The 25218-nt window shown below is 32.0% G+C and overlaps 1 protein-coding gene across 1 annotated transcript; it reads right to left on the bottom strand.

Annotated features, from left to right (window-relative positions):
* Nucleotides 1–7244: 7244 nt before the first annotated feature.
* Nucleotides 7245–24062, bottom strand: LOC124354129. The gene is made up of 3 exons (XM_046804363.1): nucleotides 23909–24062; nucleotides 10457–10688; nucleotides 7245–7438 (listed from the first exon to the last, which is right to left on the bottom strand). Exons 2-3 carry the CDS (start codon nucleotides 10669–10671, stop codon nucleotides 7435–7437), a joined length of 219 nt encoding a protein of 72 aa, XP_046660319.1. The 5' UTR covers nucleotides 10672–10688; nucleotides 23909–24062; the 3' UTR covers nucleotides 7245–7434.
* Nucleotides 24063–25218: the final 1156 nt, after the last annotated feature.

The following is a 25218-nucleotide window of genomic DNA, read 5'->3' as shown; positions in this document are numbered from 1 at the left end:
AACCGGTCCGGTGGAGAGAAAGAGTGGGGATGGAGGGGCCCCTCCTGCCAACTCTGTAAGTATCTGATAGCCCGTGTATTGGAATAGTGGAATGAGCAGTCCGCGCGTTCTCGCTCCATACTCCTCTGAATTTAATTTAGTTCAGTACCTGGCAAACCTATTAAAATATATCACTGTATTTTCAAACCCCTTTCCGTAGTTTAGTACAGCATACATATATTTAAATTACATTTTCAAAGCTGGATGTTGCAGGATGCAGTACAATTAAATAGCAGGCAATTAATCTGACAAACCTCTTAAAATGTACCACTGTGTTTTTAGCTTCTACTCTGAGTTAAACACCTTTCAGTAATTTGGTACAACATACATATATATATATATATATATATATATATATATATATATATATATATATATATATATATTACATTTTCAAACCTGGATGCAACGCAATTAAATTTAATCAAACCTTGATTTTACAACGTAATAATTGATAGGCAATTAATCTTGTCTACATACAAATAAACCAATACAACGGAGTATCGAAAGACCCAAAAAAACGTAAGGAAGTCTAATGTAACAAAGTAACCTCTTTGTAGCGTAATTATTAATTTATTTACTACCAATTAAGGACTCCACATTATAATATGTTGCTTTTGCCCTATTAATTTGAATATATTCCAATACCACAAAAAATATATTTACCGTCGTTTTAAGCCTATATGCAAAATATGATAAAATTATGATATTTTATTCGTTGTGTACCATCTCACATTTTGTTAAAAGTGCCTTTGGAGAAAGTTTAATATTAACATAATTAATTCGATATAATTTCTATGTTTTGCAGATATGTTCAGATATAAAACGACTCATTAATTCGTAATAGATAATAGAAATTAGAACCGTTCCGAACTGAGATCGCTATCAACCGCATGTTCAGGGTTTGTCGGCATTGCTTGGCTCTGACCAGTCGACGAATTTTCAGGATTTATCGGTACTGCTCGGCTCTGCCCCCACTCTTTCTCTACGCCGGTTGCGATCACCCCATTTAGCCGCTGCATGAGGAGCTCGTCTACAGATAGCCCGTGTATTGGAATAGTGGAATGAGCTGTCTGCGCGTTCTCGCTCCGTACTGCTCTAGATTTAATTTAGTTCAGTATCTGGCAAACCTATTCAAATGTATCACTATATTTTCAGCTTATACTCTGAGTTAAACTCCTTTCAGTAGTTTGGTATATCATACATATATTTAAATTCCTCTTTCAAACTGAATGTTGTAGGATGCAGCACAATTAAATTGATTTCATTAAACCTTGATTTTACAACGTAATTAATGGCAGGCAATTAATCTTGTCTACATACAAATAAACCAATACAGCGAAGTATCGAAAGACCCAATAAGACGTAAGGAAGTCTAATGTAACAAAGTAACTTCGTTACATACAGTGGCGTTGCTAGAAAAAAATCGAGGGTGGATTAAACATCCGGGAGGTTAAAAAGAGCCCTACTCGCAAAATTTAGAAATTTGTTTACAAGTGAATTCTCAACCTAATTGTGCTTTTTTAATTTGCTTATTCAATCAAATTTGATTGTAATTATTCATGCATGCAAACGTTTAAACTTTTCAAAATATTCGAGACTTGTGTTCTGCGCATAGTAGTTAAATAATGATTTTCAGGGAATCCAAAATACAAAAACAACCATTAAATTGAGTTTTTAATTGAATCTTTTGTATTTTAAAATGTAAACCAATAACATTGTTTTGTAACATTATATTTGGTAAGTCAGGTAGTTGTGATTGATTTTGTCATATTTCTATAATTGTGTTTTTGTTGAACATTTGCTCACAAGTTTCTTTTTTAATCCACTTAGTTCCTAGTTCTTAACGCATCTACTGTGATAACTCTTTATTACAGTTTTTGTAGCGTAATTATTAATTGATTTACTACCAATTAAGGACTCTATATTATAATATGTCGCTTTTGCCCTATTAATTTTAATAGCTTTCCAATAAAACAAAAACAATTTACAGTCGTTTTAAACCTATATGCAAAATATGATGAAATCATGACACTTTAACTTATTTGTTGTGCACCATCTCACATTTTGTCAAGTTTTTAGAGTTATAAAGAAAATTCAGTATTAATATAATATATGAATTCGATAAACATTAATGTAGTATACGTTATGTATATAATTTCTATGTTGTGCAGATATAAAAAGACTCACTAATTCATAATAGATAATAGGAATCAGAACCGTTCCGAACTGAGATCGCTATCAGCTGCATGTTTGGAGTTTGTCGGAACTGCTCGGCTCTGATCATCCGCATGTTCAGGATTTGTCTGTACTGCTCGGCTCTGCCCCCACGTCGTGTGATCACCCCATCCAGGTGACCCATGAGGAGCTCGTTACTTGGAATAGTACTATTTTTTCTTGTTCTTCTATTCGCTCGTTTTCAGACTGTGATTATATACAATGCCTGCTGTTGTATATTTTGTCGTTTTAATTAACTCTTTTTACTGTAGAAGTATTGATATGACAGTTTTAGTTACGTATCTTTATATCTTGTATTAGATTGTCTATTTAATTGTATTGCATGCAATACATTCATGTTTTACGTTATGTGTCAGTAGCAAATGCAGTTGATGTATGTAGGAATGTTTGTAAAAGACTAAAACCAAGGTTCTCAGTTTTCTAAAACTACAAGTAAATATTAAAAAATATACAAATTCTTTGTTATGTAATAATAACTTTATTTCGACATGATTCAACATATTTTTTTACTAATTAATGTATCTTAAACTTGTGTTTTTATACGGGGGATTAGTAACTGAAATGAAAGACTGTTCTCGGTCACACCATTGACTGTGCGTGGTTCACGGTTAGAGGGTAAGAAGGTAAGTGTCCCGTTCACAACAAATGGCGACGAGATATTTTATTCAACCCGCGTGTGCAATGCAACCAGTCCGATTGTACCCGGAAAATTTCTCCGAAAATTGTAGTAGGAGGAAGTGCGTTCGTAATCTGGCGTGGCGTGGATTCAAAATGTGTACATTTTTATGTCGGAAAACGAAGAGGAAATTCGAAACATTTCGTCTTTATTCAACGAAACACTAAGTATGACGAGTATTATTGGCGGAATCGGTGACTTCGACAACAGTGCGGAAACGTGGAGTTCGTATGTGGAACGTTTCGATTTGTTCGTTGAGTGTAACATTTCCCAGAATAAAAAGGTCAGTACGTTACTGACAGTCGTAGGTGTGAAAACGTACAGTTTGTTACGCGATTTGTGTACGCCCGAGAAACCTTCATCAAAAATTTTAAACGACCCAGTGAAGTTAATTCAGGAACATTTGTATCCGACGCCATCGTTTATGGTTGAACGATATAAATTCAGTAAACGAAACAGGCACAAAGGAGAAGTAGTCGCAGAGTACATCGCAGCACCAACCCCAGGCGAGAGGCGGCGGCGGCAGCAGCGCGGGCCACAACGCAAGGCATGAAATGCAGTGTTTGTGCTGTAGGCAGTATGGCCACTACCGGAAGCAGTACAAATCGTTCGGTGTTGTGTGTCATAAATGTTGTAAACGAAACCACCTATGGTATGCCGAGCTAGTGTCACAGTGTGCAGTGAAAAGTTCTATAAAACTAAACATTATAATACACGCTGTAAAACATATTTATATAAAGACACTAACATATCACAGCGACAGCATGTTGTCACGTCAGCCATTGTCAAGCTTTTTCAAAGCAGCAGTGTGGTGCTTTCAAAGAATATATTTAAGCATATTGCAATAATTTGTTAGGTCTATTTTGCGTTTTCCTGTTATAAACAAAACCAACTTCGATTATAAAGCGTTTACTTTCGGCTCTTTTAATTTACATTTTGCTTGTTTTTTCAAGTGCCATAGTGATAGTTTGCTTTTTTGTCCCGAGAAAGAAAATATATAAACTAAGACTGAAAAGTTACTATGATCCAAAGAGTCAGATAAAACAGATTAAATTCACTTCCGCTGTCATTTATTTACAGTTCCACAGTTGAGCTTATCTTGTTGCACTGACCAAGAAAATAAACATACATGTGGGTTTTGTAATCCTACTTAATTTCAAAGTGACAGGAGCTATTAAACACCGTATATTCCAAATAAAACAAAATAAATTGGGTGCCATTGACGCATTAGTGGTGCCATTCACCAAAATACGCTAAAAACTACTGTGTCATTAGTTTAGCTAGTTTTAGTGTTTCTGAATTTCATGTATGAAATATATAAAAAAAAATAATAAAATGTATCACTCGACTGGTCATGCTAGAGGCCATCGTATCCATTTTAAAAATAGGTTTCACTATGATCATTAGTTTATGTAATTTATCGTTTATTTGGTCTTGGCTGGTATACTCATTTCAAAATGCTATATGGTCCCAGGATTAATTAATTATTGCACGTTTTATTGTTAACCTCAAACTTAACTTTCTTTATTAGTTCTGTAATGTTTTAAATATTATTATAATTTTACATGGTAACACATGATTGGTTTGATTTTCAAAATTTGACTTGTGATCTACCAGTTTAATTTGAATTTACTCAGTGGTAGCTGTAAAAACACACACACACATACACACACACACACACACACACACACACACACACACACAAAAGACTCTTGAGTTATATAAAATTGTTGAGAAATACTCGTTTACCATACATTTTTGGCTTTCCACCCAGTTTGGTTAAAAAGAGTCTGGCTTTTTAATGGCACCAAGTTGATATGCTGCTCACCACCATTATTTTTATTATCATAAATCAATGTATCAAATACCACAGAACTTGAAAATTTTTACTATAAGCACTGATAGCTTGTTCAATTTTTGTATTCTGTTCAGTATTTCATATTTTCTCACTCAAATATCTACAAAAGTAGATAGATAACCATAACTTAACACAGGACACAGGCGTGCAAAATAGTGTAACAAACTTGATGATACCAATAATTTACAAATCTTTATTAATCTGCCAAGACAAATCTTTATTTAAAATATATTACAGTAAGAAAAGGAACTGGATAGTTACTATTCTAGTAATAGTTTACATCCTACACATTCTTTTAATGAACATGTTAGTTATTATATATTTCTAAAATGGTTTTAAAGTTATCAGGAGTTATTTATTTATTTTTATCTAATTTGAAAAAAATATTTTTATACTTGCTCATACTAATAGCCAATTCACATTTTATGAGTAAAAAATATTAGTTATAATGGAACCCAAACTTCTCGAAACTGGGGATGATAATTCTGTGCAATGAATAAGCACCCCTCCTTCAGGCGTGGTATAAGCATAAGATTATACCTCAAATTACATTTGCATTTGAACTCTGACACAACATTATGTTCTTTGTTTAAAGTTTGTTATTGACGATAGAAGGTTTGACAGGATTTCGGATATGTGCTATTGTTATGGTTACAGAAGGTATAACACAATTATATAACACAACAGAAGGTTTCGAGGATTGGAATCTATCCTCTTCATCAGGTGGGGGGGGGGGGGAGATATTAGTGCATACAAAAATAGGGAACATGTATCTTCTTTCTGTTCATGACAATCTTAGATCTTATGACTGTCACATGCTCGAAGAAAGCTACTGGGTTGCACTCTTTAACTGAACAGCAAGAGTTTTTAAGTACCTGTGGTTATGAAACAGCGGTTTCCTCTGAAGTATGCACACATAAATAGGGATTAGGAGTCAAACTGATCTTGAAAGCTTTCAGTAAGTTTAACATAATTATTTATGTGAAAAATAAAATATCCCTTCCAGTTTATTGAGATAAATGATAGATTTCATGTGTGGCTGTCTCGAATATAAATCTGTAGAATCATTAATACTTAAAATTTGTACAATACTGATGATAACTCTAAAAGTTGCAGGCGTGTTAACCCACATTACCCTACTAGTGCTTTATATGACACCCCGTTATCGTGTATTTACTGTCTTAATCTTTGGAGTTGCAATATTATTCAGGCAGATGTGAGTTAATATACTTTTATATTTTTAACATTCCACTATCTTTAAACCTAACAAGATATAAGAATCTAAATTTGTTCCTAAAAACTTGAACTTTGATACAATTAACACAAAATTATGTTTGTAAATAATCAGATCATTCCAAAAACATTTTTAATTTTCCTCTATAATGACTAATTAATTGATTTACATCTCATTCTAAACATTTAACAGAGTTCTTAGGCTATTAAACCTATTCATTTGGAACAAAAAACACAACTGGACAGTACCTTAACCAGTGATCTTTTGACATTACTTGTTTGAATAATATATCATCTTTTTTTGCACATATTATCAAGAACATATCATTTATAGTCTTCTAAAGTTTAAAGGAATACCACAGTATAATAATTATCAATACAGCTTTTCTTTCATGTTTTACAAAATTATCTTATCACAACATAACTTATCTTATCAGCAATCCACTTATAATTTCCCTGTGGGTAAAATATTTGTCATTTCCATTATCAAAAGTTTTATTAAGAAGATGACTGAAAAATTAACTACCATACTGACTAAGGAGTTTTTTTTTGCCAGATTAAACATTAAGACTGTCATCACTCTCAGTCATAATTAGTTACTGTACCAGTTAAAACATTTACCAAAATGTTGTATATATTTAGCTGCAAGTCAAATTTATTTTAGTAAATTATATTTATGTCAATATTACTTTGAGGTATAATGTAAAATTAGTTATACTGGCTTACATTCACAATGAACATTAATTTTTTCAGTTCACACCATTGAAACATTATTCATACAATTAAATTCTTGAAATATTTGAGCCTACTAAGGCCTGGAAAGCAATCTTGAATCAACAAATTTTAAACCATGACTGGCAAGCAACTGGTTTATTTCAAGTTTCAGTTATCATTTGATAACTAAAATGGCGTTAAATACAGAGCCCAAAATTTATAGATTACAGAATTTAATTGTGTAAGCAATGTTTAAATGTGATGTGAACCGAAAAACTTTGATGTTACAGGACATTGACCGCATAATCTTAAGAAAATTCACAATATAGTACTGTCATCCAAATGGATGATAGTAATATAAAAATGAATATTACTATAAAAATTCTGTAACCTGCAGAGAATGATGTGCAATTAATTCTTATTCAGAAATGGGGATAGCATTTATAGTACTCTTTGGAAAGAAAGGATGAATTAATAGAGCATTCGTATAATTTCAAAAGCATTTATTTAAAACATGATAAAGTCTATTCCAATTTAGGTTACATGTTAAAATATGTTGATGTCAGTAAACCAAATCAATGTTCATAAGTAAACCCTGACTAAGTTCTTAAAAATGTGGCTTAGTAAAGATAGTAAACTTATTAGTCAGGATAAATTATCATTCTTTAAGTCTCCTTCACCTGAAAAAGAAAAACATAAAATAATTAGCAACACACAAATCTATATCCTTATATCTAATATATACAAGGTGTACATTAAGTTCTGGTACGCTTCGATATATTCCAAACGGAGGATAAAAAAATTCCCCCTCTTTTCAAGGGGGAGTACTAGAGGAGGTACATTTAACTTTTCAAACTGTATCCTCTATCTTGTGACATGTCATTTTAAAGGTCTATTCAATAGAAACACAACATGAATAAAACATCTCTACGAAATTCCTAGCAAAAGTTATGTGCAAATAACCCCTTACATTTTAGGGTGTAATTAAGTCCTGATGCGACTGGATATATTCCAAACGGATTGAAATATCAATGTACAACCCTCACCATACTTTTGTTAAAATTACATTAAAATACTTTTGTAGAATTTTTGGAGTGTAAATATTCCCCTCCTCTCCTTTTCAAAGACAAATAGAAGGGGGTAACTTGAAACTTTCTAATTGCAATCCCTATCTTGTGACATATCCTTTTAAAGATTAATTAAAAATAAATATAATGGTACTAAGAAAACATCTCTACCATGTTTATAGTAAAAGTTATGGGCAACGTCCTATTTTACAAGTCTTATTTTCCAGGAGAAATTAGGGCTAAGAAGTCCTCTCTAACACAACCTGGAGCTTAAGAGGGAGCTAAGGCACCTACTGATGCCAGGAGTTTGTGTATCATGAGGATTTATCAATTTTGTTGGGTGGTGGTGCTGTTAAGTGTATCACTTAAACCTTTTTACCTAGCAAACTTTTTACATTCTTTGTTTACAATGATAAGTATTATGCAATTGAATTTTTACATTTTTAAGTGTACTTATTTGTTAATTTTACTTATATCTATATAGATATGAAGCATGCCATATTATATTGTAATGGTTTACAGTTAGTAATTAAAAAAACCTCAAAAAAGTATTTTTATTTTATTTTTTTGGTTACCTCTAAAAAATGTCTTTTTCAAATTCAAATTACCTATATATTTATAATTAATTAATTTATAATTTTTTAATTAATTAAATTTGTATAAATGGTAATTGCCGAATTTTTTTAAATTTTTGCCGTATCTGTCACATATACGTTTAAATAACCAAATAATAAACCGCCGGGTCCAAGTCCCGGCGGAGCAAGTACTTTTTGTGATTCATTATTTATAATTTTTTAAATATATAATTTGAAAGTGCACCACAAAATCTGTTTTTAAGCTTTAACTACAATTAACATTTGTTAGTTTGAGTCTATTCAATACATCTTGAAATAAATTATGTTGACAATGCACTTAACTACATTTTAAAAAAGAAGAGTTGAATAAAAATAATACTAATGCAAATAAATTAACCCTTTGAGGATCATTGCCCTACTGGTAGGCCATTTGATTTTCCCCTACAAAAATGCCAGCGTCTTACTGATAGGGAATTTTATGTCATTTATTAATAAAGGTATTATTTGCTACCTAATCCACACACATAGTTTAAGAAAAACTTTGTTTATAATTAATTTAAAGTTGTGGATAATCTGTTCTAAAATTTGAATTTTTCACTTTAAAATGCTAGGGTCCTACTAGTAGGATATTATTAATAAATGTTTATGATTTATATAATACTTGTGACAAATATGTTAAAAATATAAGTTCATCCAAACTTTACTTGTGTCCATAATGAATAACTAACTTGTTTCATAGTGATCAATTCTCCTAGATTCCTTATAACTTTCTCAAACTAACAAGTGCTCCATGACTGTTGCCTGCTGCTCAGATAGTTTGTTGTGCGAGTAACTGGTTAGTGATAGCGTTAAAAATTACTTTAGACACAATTTTGTTTAATAACGTGGTTTATTTTTGCATGTTCAGGTAAAATTAATGAAGGCTTTTTATTCTAATTGAATGAAAGTAGATATATAGGCTCGAACATTGGAATTTAAAAATGAGTTATACAGTTGTCTTTGCTCAGATATATATATATATAATGGATAGTGTTGAATATTTAAGTTTTTTTGTACATAAGACTGAAAGACTCATGTGCATTATGTAAAGAAAATCCTAGTGGAATTTTACCACTAGGATTTTCAATCTAATCAGGCCTCTGATTTACTAAGAATGTTATATTTTGCCTCCAATAATTCTAAAATAAAGCATGCACTACGTTTGTGGAGTAGATTTATACGTCTACTTTGAAAACAATAATTATAACACAACAGAAAATTATTTTAGCGAATTAAAAACAATAGTAAAAACAGACCATACTTTGCTCATATTTAGAAAGCTTAATATATTACTACTGAATGATTTATATATTTATAAAGTATTAAAAGTTTATTATAATATGAGTGAGAAATAGCAAAATTATATCCATAACACGAATAATAAAAACGTATTAGAAGTACTTTTGTATTATAAACATAAAATTATGTGTTATATGTAACATTCTATTAAAAATGTATGTAACAAATAAATAAATAATAATATGAGTCTGAGAAGTAAGACAAAATGTGTCAAGTCCTAATCTCACTATGTATCAGAAATTCATTTGTATCTTACACAAAAATTGTATAACTGTTTACGAAATAACATAAAATTAATCCAGAAAAAATAAATACCTTTTTAAAAACTCTTCAAATTCTCCTTCTTTACCACATTAATATAATGTTTTTTAAGATTGTTTGGTTTAATTTAGTAATATAATGTATTATTCATGCGGAACATATATTTTTACAGTTTATATAGCACTGCAATAAGTGTATATATTGAGTTATTCTTTTAGTTCTATTTTTATGTTTTGGTTATTGTATTTTCTTTATAAATAACAAACATTTCTTGACTGGCCTAAGCCATTCTAGAGTTTCTATTTAAATTTAAGTTACATGTCTACCATTCTACACAGGTTCTCTATAATCTCATGGTGCAGTCTTTATCAGTTTTAGAAATACACCTGTAATACATATGTTACATACTATATAAACTTGTAACTAATGGAAAGATTTCAATCATTCATATACTAACGGAGTGGGAGCAGCCATTGCCAATGCTTGAAGTTTAGCAAACACCGCACCAGCAGCAACATTTCCGACATATGACTGTGCACTGGCTGCCACAGTGCCTGCTCCTACACCCGCAGTGCCGAATCCTAGAGCGGGTAGCACTGCCGGTGCTAGTATTGGCACAGTTAGCACTACGGTGCCAACTCCTGCTACAACTGCCCATGCTACAACGCCCATCTTGATATTCAAGTAGACTGAAACAAAATTTATTATTAGAGAACATTTTCTTGTGAATACCCTCTTCATAAATAGTTGGTTATTGTGTTTGTTCAACTATGTCATAAATTGTATAACACACTATAATGTATAAAGAATATGCCATCAAACTTAGTGAATTCCATATTATTGTCATACTGTAAATTAAAATATAAAATGAAGTAGATGGAGATTTATGGGTTTTGTGACCACGTCAGTCAAATATGTTTATTTAGGTTTAAGATTTGATGAAATATGTATTTCTTTACCTATCTTTCCCAATAAATAAATATCCCATTAACTTATACCAACAGAATAAAGAAAATATTAATGAGAAGTCAAACATTTTTTGCAGATATAAATTGCGTTAAGGTGTTATTGAATATTTACGTCCCAACACTATATCAGTTGCCCATCATAATGCACGGAGGAGTCCCAATCAGACCACTTGTCAATTTTATATAATGTAAAACCAGCTTTTATTAAGTCTTTGTTCAACATAAATTAAACTGCAAGAAAACAACAATGAAAAGAAATGTTAACAATACTTTTTGACAGTTGAGTTGTCTGGTAAAATAAAACAAAAAAAGCTTTTATAAGTACAAACTATATCATTATCCCCCACTGTAATTCAAAAAGTCTCTGGTCTATATAGGTCTTTTGTTTATCTTGATCTTCATCAAACATTATTTGGGTTTATAGGGATGTCAGATTGTATCTCTTTATTTGCAGAAGATTTTAAATCCAAAGAATGGACACCCGTAAATCTAAATCGTTGAACTGATGGTTTCAGATCATGTGGAGTCTGATTAGTTGGTGTTGGGTGAAATAAGTAGCCTCCCTGATTCATAATTGGGAACACTTATATCCTTAGCCAACTATTTCACATTTTAAGAATTCGGGTAAAGGATTTGTTGAGGAAGCATAATGTCTTGCAGATACTGTACTTTCCCTTAAGTCACAAAACTGTATGTGGGTCTATTCTGGATTGGCCTCTATAAGCATAACTTATTCAACAAGAGGGTCGTACTTCGAATGTCTTATAATTCTTCAAAGGAATACTGGATCAAGGTTTAATATCCAAGGAATAAAGTGTCCATAGCCTTGCACATGTTTCAATATTCGCTCATGAGGCGTTCTTCATTTGTGGAAGTACACAGGAGTCATCTTAATTGAATGTGGCACAACTCATCCAAGACTTCTTTATCACTGGTGATTGTTCATTCCTCTTGACTTGAGGGGCAGCTCAACAGTTTCTTACATCACATATTTTCTGCTTGACCATTGCCATGGCAATTATAAGGAGTCATTCAACAGGAAGCAACCAACCTACGGTTGTAAGATCACTCTTAACTCCTAGGAAAACAAACAATGATCCGCAATCAGAATATAATCAGATAAACCCAACAAAGAAAACATTAACTTAAACTTAGCAATTAGTTAATGCAGAGTTGAAGATGTAATTAGAGCATCAGAGGGCACATGGAAATCAACAGTATTCACTAAAATGAGTAAATAACGATTTATAAAGTTGACTTCCTTTCTTAAAAATCTTGTTACAATTCAGTACATTCTAAGCAAACTTCAGTAATTTTCCTAACATTTTCTGCAGAGTATGATACATTCCTTGTCTTTACCTGGTGATTCATCTGTGACACCCCTGGGTGACAAGACCTTTAATCAGACCTTTTAATCTTGATTCATAACCTTTCATGGCTGAACACATTCTAGACGTAGACCCACATTCTGTCCCGGTCTGTAGACCCCATAGATACAACATAAAAATTCAAACACATTATTTTATTTTTTGTTCTAGATCATTTACTGCTAAACATTGATGATTACTTTTGATCAGTAGTAACAAGTTGAAAATGGTGTAATAATATTTTCAGTGCATTATTGTCAATAGTCAATAGTTTTTATTTACAATTTCATGGAGAAATGTACATGCGTCAATAAAATACAGGTTTCAGTTTATTAAAAATTGTCTAGTGAGTCAAGTTGTGTTGGCTTCTCTTCTCCAGTTCAGGAACTCTTATAGGGAGTAGTATGGTGTGTCGATGAGCCATATGATCAGGGATGTCTTCAACTTCTTTCCTTGAAGTGTCTTCATGTCGTCTGATAGAAGGTTGAATAATTTTCTGACCATGTAAGACTGTTTCTTTTCAAATTGCGTGGTGTGGTGTAGAGGCAGGTGGAAGTTTGATGTGTGACAGGTGTTATAGTGATGGATATCTTGTCCTCGTTGCAGAAGTTCCTGGTCAACATGCATGATTACTTCTTTAATGTAAAAGCAGATTACTATTCGGATTTTTTGGCTTCGAAAATAATCTTTGCAGCTTTCCCTGGGACCAAGATCTGAGATTATCCTGACAGCTCTTTTCTGAAGCAATAGGATCCATTTGAGGTTTCCTGCTATTATACCTCTCCAAACTATGAGGCTGTATCTCATGTAAGATTCGAACAGTGCATGGTAGGCAATTTTTGTTGTGGCTTTATCACTGATGTGTTTAATTCTTTTTAAGACATACAGGCAAGAGTTCAGTTTACTGGAGAGAGATTCAATATGGTCATTCCACTGTAAGCTGTTGTCAATTGTCATGCCAAGGAATTTGGTGTGTTTTTCCAGTTTTACATCTGGCAATGCTGGGACTTCGTCTTTTCTTCTTTCAAAAGCCAGTTGTTTGGTTTTACCAGTGTTCACTACCAGATCGTTTTCATGACAGTACTGGTAAACCGTGTGCAAGGCTATGTAGGAGATGATAGCTAGATTGTTGGAGCAAGATTCGGACACGAGTAGTGTAGTATCGTCAGCGTACATCAGTGGGAAGCAGTGTGTTCCTAGGTATTTTGGCATGTTGTTCGTCAGTAGAATGAACAGGACTGGCCCAGTACTGAGTCCTGATGTACTCCTCTGTTTATTAGAAGAGGCTTTGATCTGGTTTCTTTTATTATGCCCTTTTGTGTGTGTCGAATCTCGACGACTTGGCTTTTTCCTTCAAGGTAGCTTTTAAACCATGCTTTTGCTTCTCCCTTACCCCAAGTTGCTCGAGTTTACTAAGGATCAGTTCATGCCCCAGGCAGTCGAACGCTTTACTGAAATCTAACATAATGCCCAGTACCATATTCTTCTCCTCCAAGGAATTTATTATGAACTCTGCTAATTTTATAATGGCTGATGTTGACTTCCCTTCGGTTTTCTGTCAAGAGATTATGGGTTTTGCAGTAGTCCATCAGTCTTGTCAATACAACTTTCTCAATCACCTTGGAAAATGTTAGAATTAGTGATATGGGCCTATAGTTGCGTGCTTCCGTGAGGGCTCCATCTTTTAGCTTGGGTATACTTTGCTTTGTTTTCAGGTCTGAAGGGAAGTATCCTTGGGCAAATGATAGATTTGTTATCCTGAGTATCAGTGGGATTAAAGCTTTGCTACAGTGTTTGAATATTTTTGCTGAGATTTTGTCAAGCCCACAAAATTTTTATTAAATGTTCTAATTGCAATATTTTGTTTTGGTTGATTTATTGTTTGTTTAATTTCATATAGCTGAATGAGGATGTGGGTGAGATTCAAGTTGGAGGAAGAGGAAGTCTTAAAATGTTGTGGATGCTTAGGGTGTTGTTCAGCATTTGACTGTTTCTGTCTGTTTTCAGGCCATCAACATTTTATCTCCCATTATGAGAATTGAGTGATTTTCTGCCTTTGTTTCTTCAATAGCTGCCGATAAGAGATTCAGAGCCTCCTCTAATTGTCCTGCAGGTATTCTGTATACTCCCACAATGTACAACTGTTTTTTCTTTGAGACTATTTTAATCACGCCCATTTCAAGTGTTAGTTCTTTATTGCTGTCTAGGGGGACCTCTTTAGTAGAAGATTCAAGTTCTTCTCTATTGCTTGGCGTTCCTTTTCAACAGACAAGTGACGCTTCTCTGATTGGTTGAGGGTTAGCATTCAAAATGCTACAGGGTGGCCATGCTGTATTACAGCTGCTTCAATAACATGTTCAACACATTTTAACAATTTCACCTGTAAATATAGCTTCATAATCTAATGACAAAATTGTCAATGTTTTAATTCAGGTACTTGAAAGGCTTGTCATAGTGTAAGTTTGATCAGCTGTTAGTGTTATTTTATTTCCAGTCTTTTAAATAATGCCAATATTCATTCTGAGTTGTAATTTATTCTCTTTGGTGTTATGTTAAGTGCAATAAAGGTTAATTCGTTGATTTTCAATATCCATTTAAAAAAGGATAACATTTTTAATTGTGAAAGAACGCTCATGAACAATGGTCCAGGGTTCATCAGACAAGAAGTTGCCAATCCATTACTTGAGTTTAAAGCCTCTTGATTGTTTCTTATTTATTAAGTTCAAGATTTTTACTTTTTAGGAATAGTTGAATACATTTATACAAAATCCCAACATACCTGTCTGCCTGAGCATTACCTACCTCTTGTGTTGTATGGTGTTGTTCTACTTGAAGCAATACTAAAAGCACATAGGAATGAACTAATTTCTTGTGACATAAAAACAGACTGTCAAAATGAATGTACACTGGTTTAACTAAAATGCAAAATAATCCTTTGAGCTTTGAAATTATTGTACTGGCAGTTTTATCCTGACAAGGATACGCGAATGGAAATTAGCAAGTATAGAGCTTTTGATGATGATGGCAGTGGACCTTTGAAATCTGTATTTCAAATGGTTGTGTTGCTTTAACCTTCATTTTTATGAAAACCAGGACTTATTTTGGCACATATGCGACAAGTGGAAATACAAGTGTAGGTACTTTGGGATTATGCCGACCACACCCAGACATGAATCGTTATTTGACATTTTGCTTCTACTGATTACTAGATTAGCGTAGAACAATATTTCGTCAATATAAAACAGGAATTGTCTTATCGCAAACCCCTCCCCATCCTCAGACAGAGGTCAAAGTCGAGTGGTCTAGTAGATAACGTGATTGCAGAGTCTCGCCGCCCGTTCAGCTGGTGCGTCACTTTGTTGTACTTCCGTGTTTTACCTCTACATTTCTCCAAACACAAAAATTCAATAAAAACAAACATGATCAAACTAAAACTAAACTCTTTATTGAAAAAACACTCAAAACTTGTTTTTATTCTTGATCACACTCCGCCACTACCATGCCTTCGCGCTGATGTCAACGAAAGAAAAACATCCCTCGAGATAGTACCTATCAGTAAAATATCAAATTCTAGAGGATCTGATCAGAAATATAAATTGAATTGTAATGGAAAGGCAATTATGTACCGTGCAAATTATGTGATGCCACGTGGCCTGTCGTAATCGGGATTCTCGAGAAAGATAAGATAACAGCGACAACAATACCGATCACAATGCCTGGAAATGCTTGTAAGTTTGTAATTTTATAATTAAAGAGTTGTTTTTTCGTTCTATCATGTTTGTTTCTATAAATTTATATTTTTGTGTTCTTCATACTGGTGTGGTCGGTATAATCCCAAAGTACCCAAGTGTACATATTTTACTACAAGAATAAGAATAAGAATCATTTATTCCATTGATCTGTTTACAGAAATAGGACAAGTCATTTTAAAATTACATACATTGTTAGAGCTAAAAATTACATTAACACAAAAGTGTTGTAAAAAGTTCACATGGAATTTAAGTAATGTAGCAATAAATAAAAGTAATTATAGTTAGTTATAAACTAAAACCTAACATTAATATGGCAATTCATGAATTCCTCAATGCTGTAAAAAGGATTTTTCACTAGCCAATCATATAACTTTTTTTTAAATATTTTAAAGGAAACAAGTCTCGCATCATCAGGCAGCTTATTAAAAAAATTTATAAAATTTAATTTAAACGAGCTTTTAGTTTTAGCTAGTCTGTGAGGCAATATATCAATCTTATTCCTTCCCCTAGTGTTGTATTGATGGATCTCCTGTCTTGTATGAAAAAGATTCAAATTAGATTTTGTATACAATAAAACTTGAAAAATATAAAGATTTACTATTGTGGGAATTTGAAATTGTACAAAAAGAGGTTTGCAGTGTTCAAGTGGGTTGGCTCCTCCAATATTACGAACAGCCTTTTTCTGTAGCACAAGAATGTCAATGACATGTGAAGAATGACCCCATACAAGTAGACCATACAATATGTGTGACTGAAAAAGCCCAAAATATGCCAATCTTAAATACTCTGGACTAACAAAACTTTTGAGTTTCCAAAGTAAGTAATTTACTCTAGAGATTTTGTTACAGACAGTATCTATATGAGTTAACCAGTTTAATTTTGAGTCTACATTAATTCCTAGGAGCTTGACCGATACCAAATTGATTTCCTGTTTGAGGCTTAAAGTAATACACTGTGTTTTATCCAAATTGCATGCTAGCTTATTTGCTGCAAACCATTCATAAGCCCTTTTCTCAGATTGTTGGGTAATTTGTGCCAAACAGTCTAAATTATGATGACTAGAAAGTAAGGTGGTATCATCAGCGTAAATCACTGAATGAGTATTGAGGTTTTTAGGAAGATCATTAATATAAACGATAAAGAAAAAAGGCCCAAGAATAGAACCCTGTGGAACACCAGTTTCCACGGTTTTCATTTTAGAGCATTTATTTCTGACACATACATATTGCAATCTATTGGAAAGATATGACTTAATAAGTCTTAAAGCACAATCACCAACACCGTAAAATGCAAGCTTATCAAGAAGAACATCAACAAGGACACTGTCAAATGCTTTACTGAGGTCACATAAAACTAATGAAGAGGAATCCTTTTTTTCAAAAGCCTCTAGGGTATGATCAATTATGTTTAATACAGCCGAAGTTGTAGATCTTCCCTGGCGGAAGCCATATTGACTATTTGAAATTAAATTATGAAACTCAAAATAGCCATTCAGCTGGTTGTACATAATTGATTCAAAAATTTTAGAAAATATAGGGACAATTGAGATTGGACGATAGTTATGTACACAATTTTTGTCACCTTTCTTAAACACTGGAGTAACTTTTGACACCTTTAGTAAAGGTGAAAAAATCCCTCATTCATGCAGTTATTTAAAATTATTGCTAGGGGTTCACTTATAAATTCAATAGTACTTTTAATAATGAAATTCGACAACCAATAATAGTCCATAGCTTTTGAATTTGAGAATTTTGACACAGCCTTTATAACATCCTCGGCTGTAACTGTTAGCCAAACAAATGAATTTTGATCAATCATCAAGTGTATACTCTACATATTTTTTAAATCCAGGATGACAAAGGACTTCATACAAAATTTCAACTCCAATACATTTCTACCTAAGAGAGTAAATTCTAGAGTGTCTGCTACTTTATTTTTATTACCTGGTCCATATTGTTTCATATTTAGAACAAGACAGTTCCAAAGTTACCAACGTGTGATTATTTCATCCTTAATTTTTTCCAGTGTTCAGAGTTAAACATAAAAGAGACTAACGTTGATCAGTTATAATCCAAGAATGTCTACCCCCAAAAAGATGATCCCTTCATTTATTAGAGCTTCTACGATATCAAATTTTTTTTCAACAGACGAATGGAGTATTTCTGATTTATTGAGTGTCCATGAGAAGATAGCAACTGGTGTATTATCTGCTGATAGGATGATTCCAATACTATAATCTGAAGCATCTGTTTCATCAGTTACTGTAGATTCGTTATCTTTTCATAAAAAAACACAGATTTATGAATATCTGATTACAAACAATAAAATGTTGTTTGAGCTTGCAGATTTACACAGAAAGAACTTTTGCCTAAGCAAAAGAGCCTTATCTAAAAATTTAGGAATAAACTGTGCATAATAGGAAAATATACCAAGAGCTTGATGAAATGAATAAATGCTTGTAGAAAGTCATTCAGGGGCTTCTAACAGTTGTATGGAATTATGACTAATACAATTTTGCAAGAGATGAGTATATGAATAGAAAATGTGTCTCTTTTGTTTGTTAAGAGTAAGATTATATTTTGACACAGCTTTCATGAACTTTTCCAAGTTCCTATCATGTTTGTGTATATATATATATATATATATATATATATATATATATATATACATGTAAATAAATTTTTCATTGTTAAAAAACTTATATGTTGGTTTTTTTGTTCCTAATTTCATTCCCAAAAATGATCAATTCCATAACTGATAATCAGTATAAAAAAAAGAAAAAGAAATTCAAATGATAAATTACTGGAGAAAACATATTTAATCAATCAAGAATAGGTACAGGTTTTCTAAGAAGATATTTTATTGGCAATTAATTTATAAGGATACCTAAGTAGCCCTTTATTTTATTATTTTTGATGTCAAGATATTTTTGTTATACAATTTTATGAAGATATTCCTGTTGTTTAAAAAAATAGATTTTACGTTTGTTCAGCAATCACAAATAAAAGTATGTGAATGCCAGGACAAATTATATTAATGCCTGTATAGTAGTAACTATTTACTTTTACAATTTTGCTCCTAACATGCAATTTATCGGATAATTAGAGAAAAAATATATGTATTTAAATTGTAATTTGGTTTATACTACTATGTTTAGAAAGAGTAGATGAATAGAATAAACTTTAAGGCAACCTTAGTGGATACACTGGTTGCTGAGTGGATATAAATAAGAGGACACAGGCCTAACAACACCGGACAGGAACAAGGTGATGATAGGAATAGACAACATACATTTTTTTAATCGATAAAAAAGAACGTAATTGCCTTGTGTAAGAACGCACAAAGAACAAATCAGGTGGCAAGAGTAAGAAATCATCTTATGTATGTGTGAAGTGCAAAAAAGAGTACACACTTAGATATATTATGTTATTAGAGACATACAAGCCCATATGTGAGTAACATTTTTGATGTAGGTTAACTGTAATTATTTTATTTATTTAGTATTATTGTACATTTTACTATAAAAATAACTTTTTTTTAACATTTAAATATTTAATCTTATCATTTATAGTTTAAAAGTATTTTAACATAAATATATTTAACATAACAACTCAATGCTTTTGAAAGAGTCTTATATTGCATGTATTTTTATATTAACTTGAATTTATATATAGGTGTTTGTCATAACATAGCATAAGACAAATCCATATAAATACTGTGAATTTTATTTACTAACTGTTATTTCATGGTAGACTAAATTGTAAAAATAAAAAATTGTTTAATTATATCTCAGAATTATTTTCCTAGGAGCCGTAAATATAATTGTTAGTACATTAGTGTATAGAACAGTTTATTACATGAAAACTGATGAAAATTAGAGTATAAATTGAATTTTTAACTGAAACACTGATCCCAGGATCCTAGGAGATACCCTGTGTTACAAGACATACACATGAAATATTTTCCTATAGTGAATGGGTTCAAACAAGACATATTATTGGGAATTTATGAAGCTTTAATTTAACAATTTTTCACATTTATTATTGTTGATACATACATAATTTGGATATGTTTTCCAATTATTTATTGGGGAAGACATCCGCCCTGGTTATACGTGCCAAGCAGTCCCGGACTGAAGGCTGAACCACATGTTGGTTACGTAGTCTATGTTTGGCCAATTTTGCTATGGGTCCTTCTAGTTCTGACAGGTATCGTTGCTTGATCTTTAGTGTTTTCTTTACTAAGAACATAACACATCTCATTCAGTTTTGTAACTAGGCAGCACTAAATTAACCACCTGATTGTTTCGTTTCGTCTTTGTTTTCGTTGGTCAGCTGCTATATGTGAGGTAGTTGTGTTAACCTATTTGTTTTTATCACCACAAGTGTTGTGAGTGGTAGATGTTTTGTCGCAGCTCTGCATCTGTCATGGCAATTTGCCTTTGCACAATCTCTCCCTTAGTGCACTTTGTTAAATCTAAGAATTTTGGAAATATCCATAATTCTTCAATACTTTAACATTCAAAAGGATGCAGATGAAGCTATGTACATTGACTCATAAGCTAAAGACAATTGTTTAACCCTAATATTGGCAATCAACGACTATTCGTCTGTGACAGTCCCGCAGTAGTTAGCAATCGACAATTGGTCATGGCACCACTATTTCACTAATTATAATACGAAAACTTGTATCAACATGATCAGGGCACCATTCCAAAGGTCAGAATCTGTTCTGTCTGCAACATTGTTTTATCAATTATTGTAGCATGTGGATGGATGACGCAATCAACTGTTTATAAAGTGGAATTTATTTGCAACACTGTTGTTATTGCCCAGCACAGATGTGACTGTAGTGGTTATTTTGTTGTTCATTTATTATGTTCATAGGCGTATGTAGGATGACCTAAAGAGAGGGGTTACCACTAGAAATTTTCTGTACCTCCCAGGCAATCTCAGGTACGGAAGTCTCCCACCTGAAATATATTGTTTTATATATATTATTATTAATCTTATTTAATGCTCTACAAGAACGCCAATAACATAAGCGAAAATATAACCTTTTAAGACTGCCTGATAACACAAAAGAATTTCAAGAAAATAATATTGTACTAATGAGAATAACATAGTCTCGGGAAGATAGCTATATCTTAAGAACTAAAAGACACATTCTCCACCTTTTACCTAGAATATACGTTCTAATATTGGTTTTCAAGATATAAATCTTTTAAATATATATTATGTATATTTTACGTGAAAATATGGACATGATTTTGTATTAATAGACTAACCAATAAGTATTTGACATTTGAATGTTTTTTTTTTAAACTATGTCATTCCTAACAAAAAATATAAATTAGGATAAAAATTGATATGTATTTTACAGATGATATAAATTTACTGTGTATAAAACTATAGGCTACCAATTTTAAGACATGAAATTCATAATTGTGTGTTTTTTTTTACCGTTGATGAGCAATTCAAGTCCACTACGTGCATTGCAGATAGACGCAGCAAATGCTCGGCTACGAACATACATGTTATGGACATACAAAATATGAACTTTTAAAATATTATTAAGAAAGCACAGTATTTTGTTACTTTGGTTGTGTAAATTTGGGTTTTCATACACAAAGTGTTAGTGATCGGTTAGTAACTATCGTAATAATTAATGAACAACACGAATATAAATCAACAAAAAATAAGTCAATTTTTTTAAAGTTTTTAAATGTCATTATACTAGTGATAACAAAGATTATATTGCCATATTACACATTCTATTGAGTTACAGTTGACAAACTATTACAAGCATCAACCTGAGATCTGACACGGGAGGTATGTATAGACAACATTTTTTTAACTTTCACATAAAAAATTAGCATTTTATTTAGCAGCATCTTAGAAGCAAGTACGCTGAAACTGAAAAAATAAACCTGATAAATCTAAGTATGAAAAGTATCAAAAAACACTGCAACATGAAAATTGGAATAGAGTATTCAATGAAAGAGATGTTGAAGAACAAATCATTCACCCTACTACTAGGGTTAAAATACAGGGCATTTCAAAAAAGACTTTACAACTTTGAAAATTCATATAAAATTTATTAAACAAATTTAAAACGCCCTGTATAGAAACACTTCTGGTATTTATTTACATTAGCGTGACCATGGAAAATGAACTTTTTTCATGGGTTGGGCATTTATAGCCAAGTATTATTATCACAGGTGCATATGAACTGGGAGGAAAGTATATTATTGTATTATATTGATGCCTTTCGGACATTATTGCCTTAAGGAGCAGGGGCATCACGTGATCTGGGATTCGACTTTTACAAGCTCGAGTTAATTGTTTTTCTAAAAGAGCAAGCAGTGCGCAGCGGGCAGGCATCGTTGACAGGATTAACGAATTAGTCAGCATGTGTGCCATTACCACTACTGAAACTTCTAGGAGGTTAAGAATAGACGTGGAGGAACAACAGTAGTTAAAAATGGCGTCCCTTCTTTATTTGAGAAGGCGCGGAGTAATACCAAACTCTCAAATATGGATAGTGTTGCCAGAGGTACGATAATTTCATAGATTTTTATGCGCCGATAAGATACACGATGGGTAGTTATTATCCTACCATGAAAGATTTTTGACAAATTTATACAAGTAACAAACCAAAAGTTAATTATAACATAATTTATTATACGAACATAACATACTTTTTCATTAAATGTGTTTGGTACGATTATTTTATATGAAAATACGATAAATTCTCATTGTTGGTATGATAATCGGTTTTTAAAATCTGGCTATACCGAGTTTGAGCAGACGCAGAGTTATAGGAAAGTGTCAAAAGAGTTTTCAAAGGATTTAAAAAAATCGTAGCTCTTTTGATTTTCGTTGCCGACAAATTTTTTCTTCAATATTGTTTTCAGGAAAAAAAAATGAACATACCTTTCCATGGTCACGTTAATGTAAATTAATACCACACTTTTTCTGTTAGCTCAGATTATAATTTGTTCACTGGTACATTATTAACCGTGTATCTAAAACTAGGTTTTATGTTTAGACAGATAAATTTCTTGTTAAAATTTATAACTTGTCTTGTAAATAAAACAGATAAATACATATATACATAATATGTTTACTGAAGTAATAATTTAGTACCTTAAACTGAATGTATTAATATTGCTCACTAAAAAACCTTTTGCACACAAAAAAGTCATCAATTCTGAACACAATATAGATCATACTCCATATTTTTCTTTGTGAGAATTTTAAGTACTTATATTAGAATAGTAATATTGAAAGACAGTGTAATAGAGGCAACAGTTTTGTTTAACTTTCCCCACCACATAAAAACTGAAAATTGAATAAAAAAAGAGCATGAGCAATTTGGGAAGGTTGGAAGTGGGTGCAATCTCTTACATTTTAATGTTCACTAGTTATCTATTTTAGGCAACTTCAGTAAACAGCCTAAACAATTTGTGGTAAAAACGTTTTTAATTTTTCACAGAGCCGATTTTGATATGTTTGTTAGTATTGAGTAGGCTACATGTTTTGTTCTACTAAGGATAAGTCCAAATAAACCATACAGTATGTCATAAAGTAAAACTGTAAAGAAATCAATATGATGTTACACATGATGAATCACAAAAGCGGCGTCTTACCACTGTGAAATTTAGCACTGCCACTCCCATATAATAATTTGTATTATTACATATATAATTTATATATATATATATATATATTAATTTATATACATATATATAATTTATAATAATATATTATTTTAAAACGCTATTATTGTCCATGAATAATGATTGCAAGCTTGTACTTACAAAAATTGTTCCACAAATATCCGAAAAAGGTAGCCCTGAGATATCCTACACTCTCAACCTTTGATCTGATCCCTTTTCAGATTTCGCTAATCCCAACTAGTGATGGGAGAATCGAATAGTATTCGAATACAGCCAGAGTATTCACATATTCGAATACATCAAAATGAATTCGAATACTTTTAAAATGAATATAATTTCTCTGGAAGAATATTGAATTCAAACCTGCAGTATTCGTTTATTCTGACAAATAGTATTCAAATAAAATATTCAAGAGCTGTATTCGTATTCATATGAGGTTTAAAATGAATTCATACATGGAGACTTTGAAAAAAATAATTATTCAGGGGAGATTCGTAATTTGAAAAAAATAATTACAAAATTTAATACTTGAAAACATAAATAATTGTATAATATTAAATTAAAGAATACGTATTATTTAAGAGGTACAGTTTTAAGCAATAAAGACAAATTAATATGAATGTGTGTTTCATATTGTTGTGTAAAAACAAAATATTATTGAGGTTTTCTGACTTCATTCTGTTTCTACGGTCATTAGTGACAAGACCTGCTGTGGAAAATAATCTTTCAGGCGGAAATGCAGTAGCAGGTAAACAAAGATATTTCTTCTGAAGTTCGTATATCATGGGTATGACTTGTTTATACAAGGCACAAAAAGCAAAAGTATTCGAATACATATTCGAATACAGGGGTGAATTCATGGCAAATAAGTGAAATAACCAAGGAACATTAGATTGCGGGAAAGATAAGACAGGTTTAGCCTATCTGTTAGAAACGCTCAGCTGAGCAAAAGTATTCGAATACAGTATTCGAATACATATTCGAATACAGGGGTGAATTCGAATTCACTGTATTCGATTCTCCCATCACTAATCCCAACTAGCCTACTTACCGATGTTGCATTGCCACGTCAGCTTTGGTAAGAAGAACCACTTGTATGTAAATTACTTACAGTATCGACGTGAAACTGACCATAGATTCCATCTATAGAAAGAACGAGTACCCGGATCAAGTTCCTAACTGAATACTAACCTAGCTCATCAACATAACCCTTCATTAAAAAATACATATTAAGTTAATAGCGTAACTATAAACACTACAAATAAAGAATTTAAATGAGAAATTGCTACTTTTATGTTATAATCGCCATTTATAGCGGCCTTTTTCAGGCTATACTCATTTAACAAGACAAGTTCTAGACGATTTTACAGGCTATGTGCTGACAAAACTAATAATGGATGGCTGTCTTTTTTTATATTTGTTCCTTTTATAATAATAAATAATAAAATTAA

This window comes from Homalodisca vitripennis, chromosome 2, assembly GCF_021130785.1.
Source record: "Homalodisca vitripennis isolate AUS2020 chromosome 2, UT_GWSS_2.1, whole genome shotgun sequence".
Classification (NCBI taxonomy): domain Eukaryota; kingdom Metazoa; phylum Arthropoda; class Insecta; order Hemiptera; family Cicadellidae; genus Homalodisca; species Homalodisca vitripennis.
This window is presented reverse-complemented; position numbering and strand designations above follow the sequence as displayed.

Bases quoted from the DNA above. Each gene is read 5' to 3' on its own strand.
- LOC124354129 (XM_046804363.1), bottom strand. From the start codon at position 10,671: ATGGGCGTTGTAGCATGGGCAGTTGTAGCAGGAGTTGGCACCGTAGTG.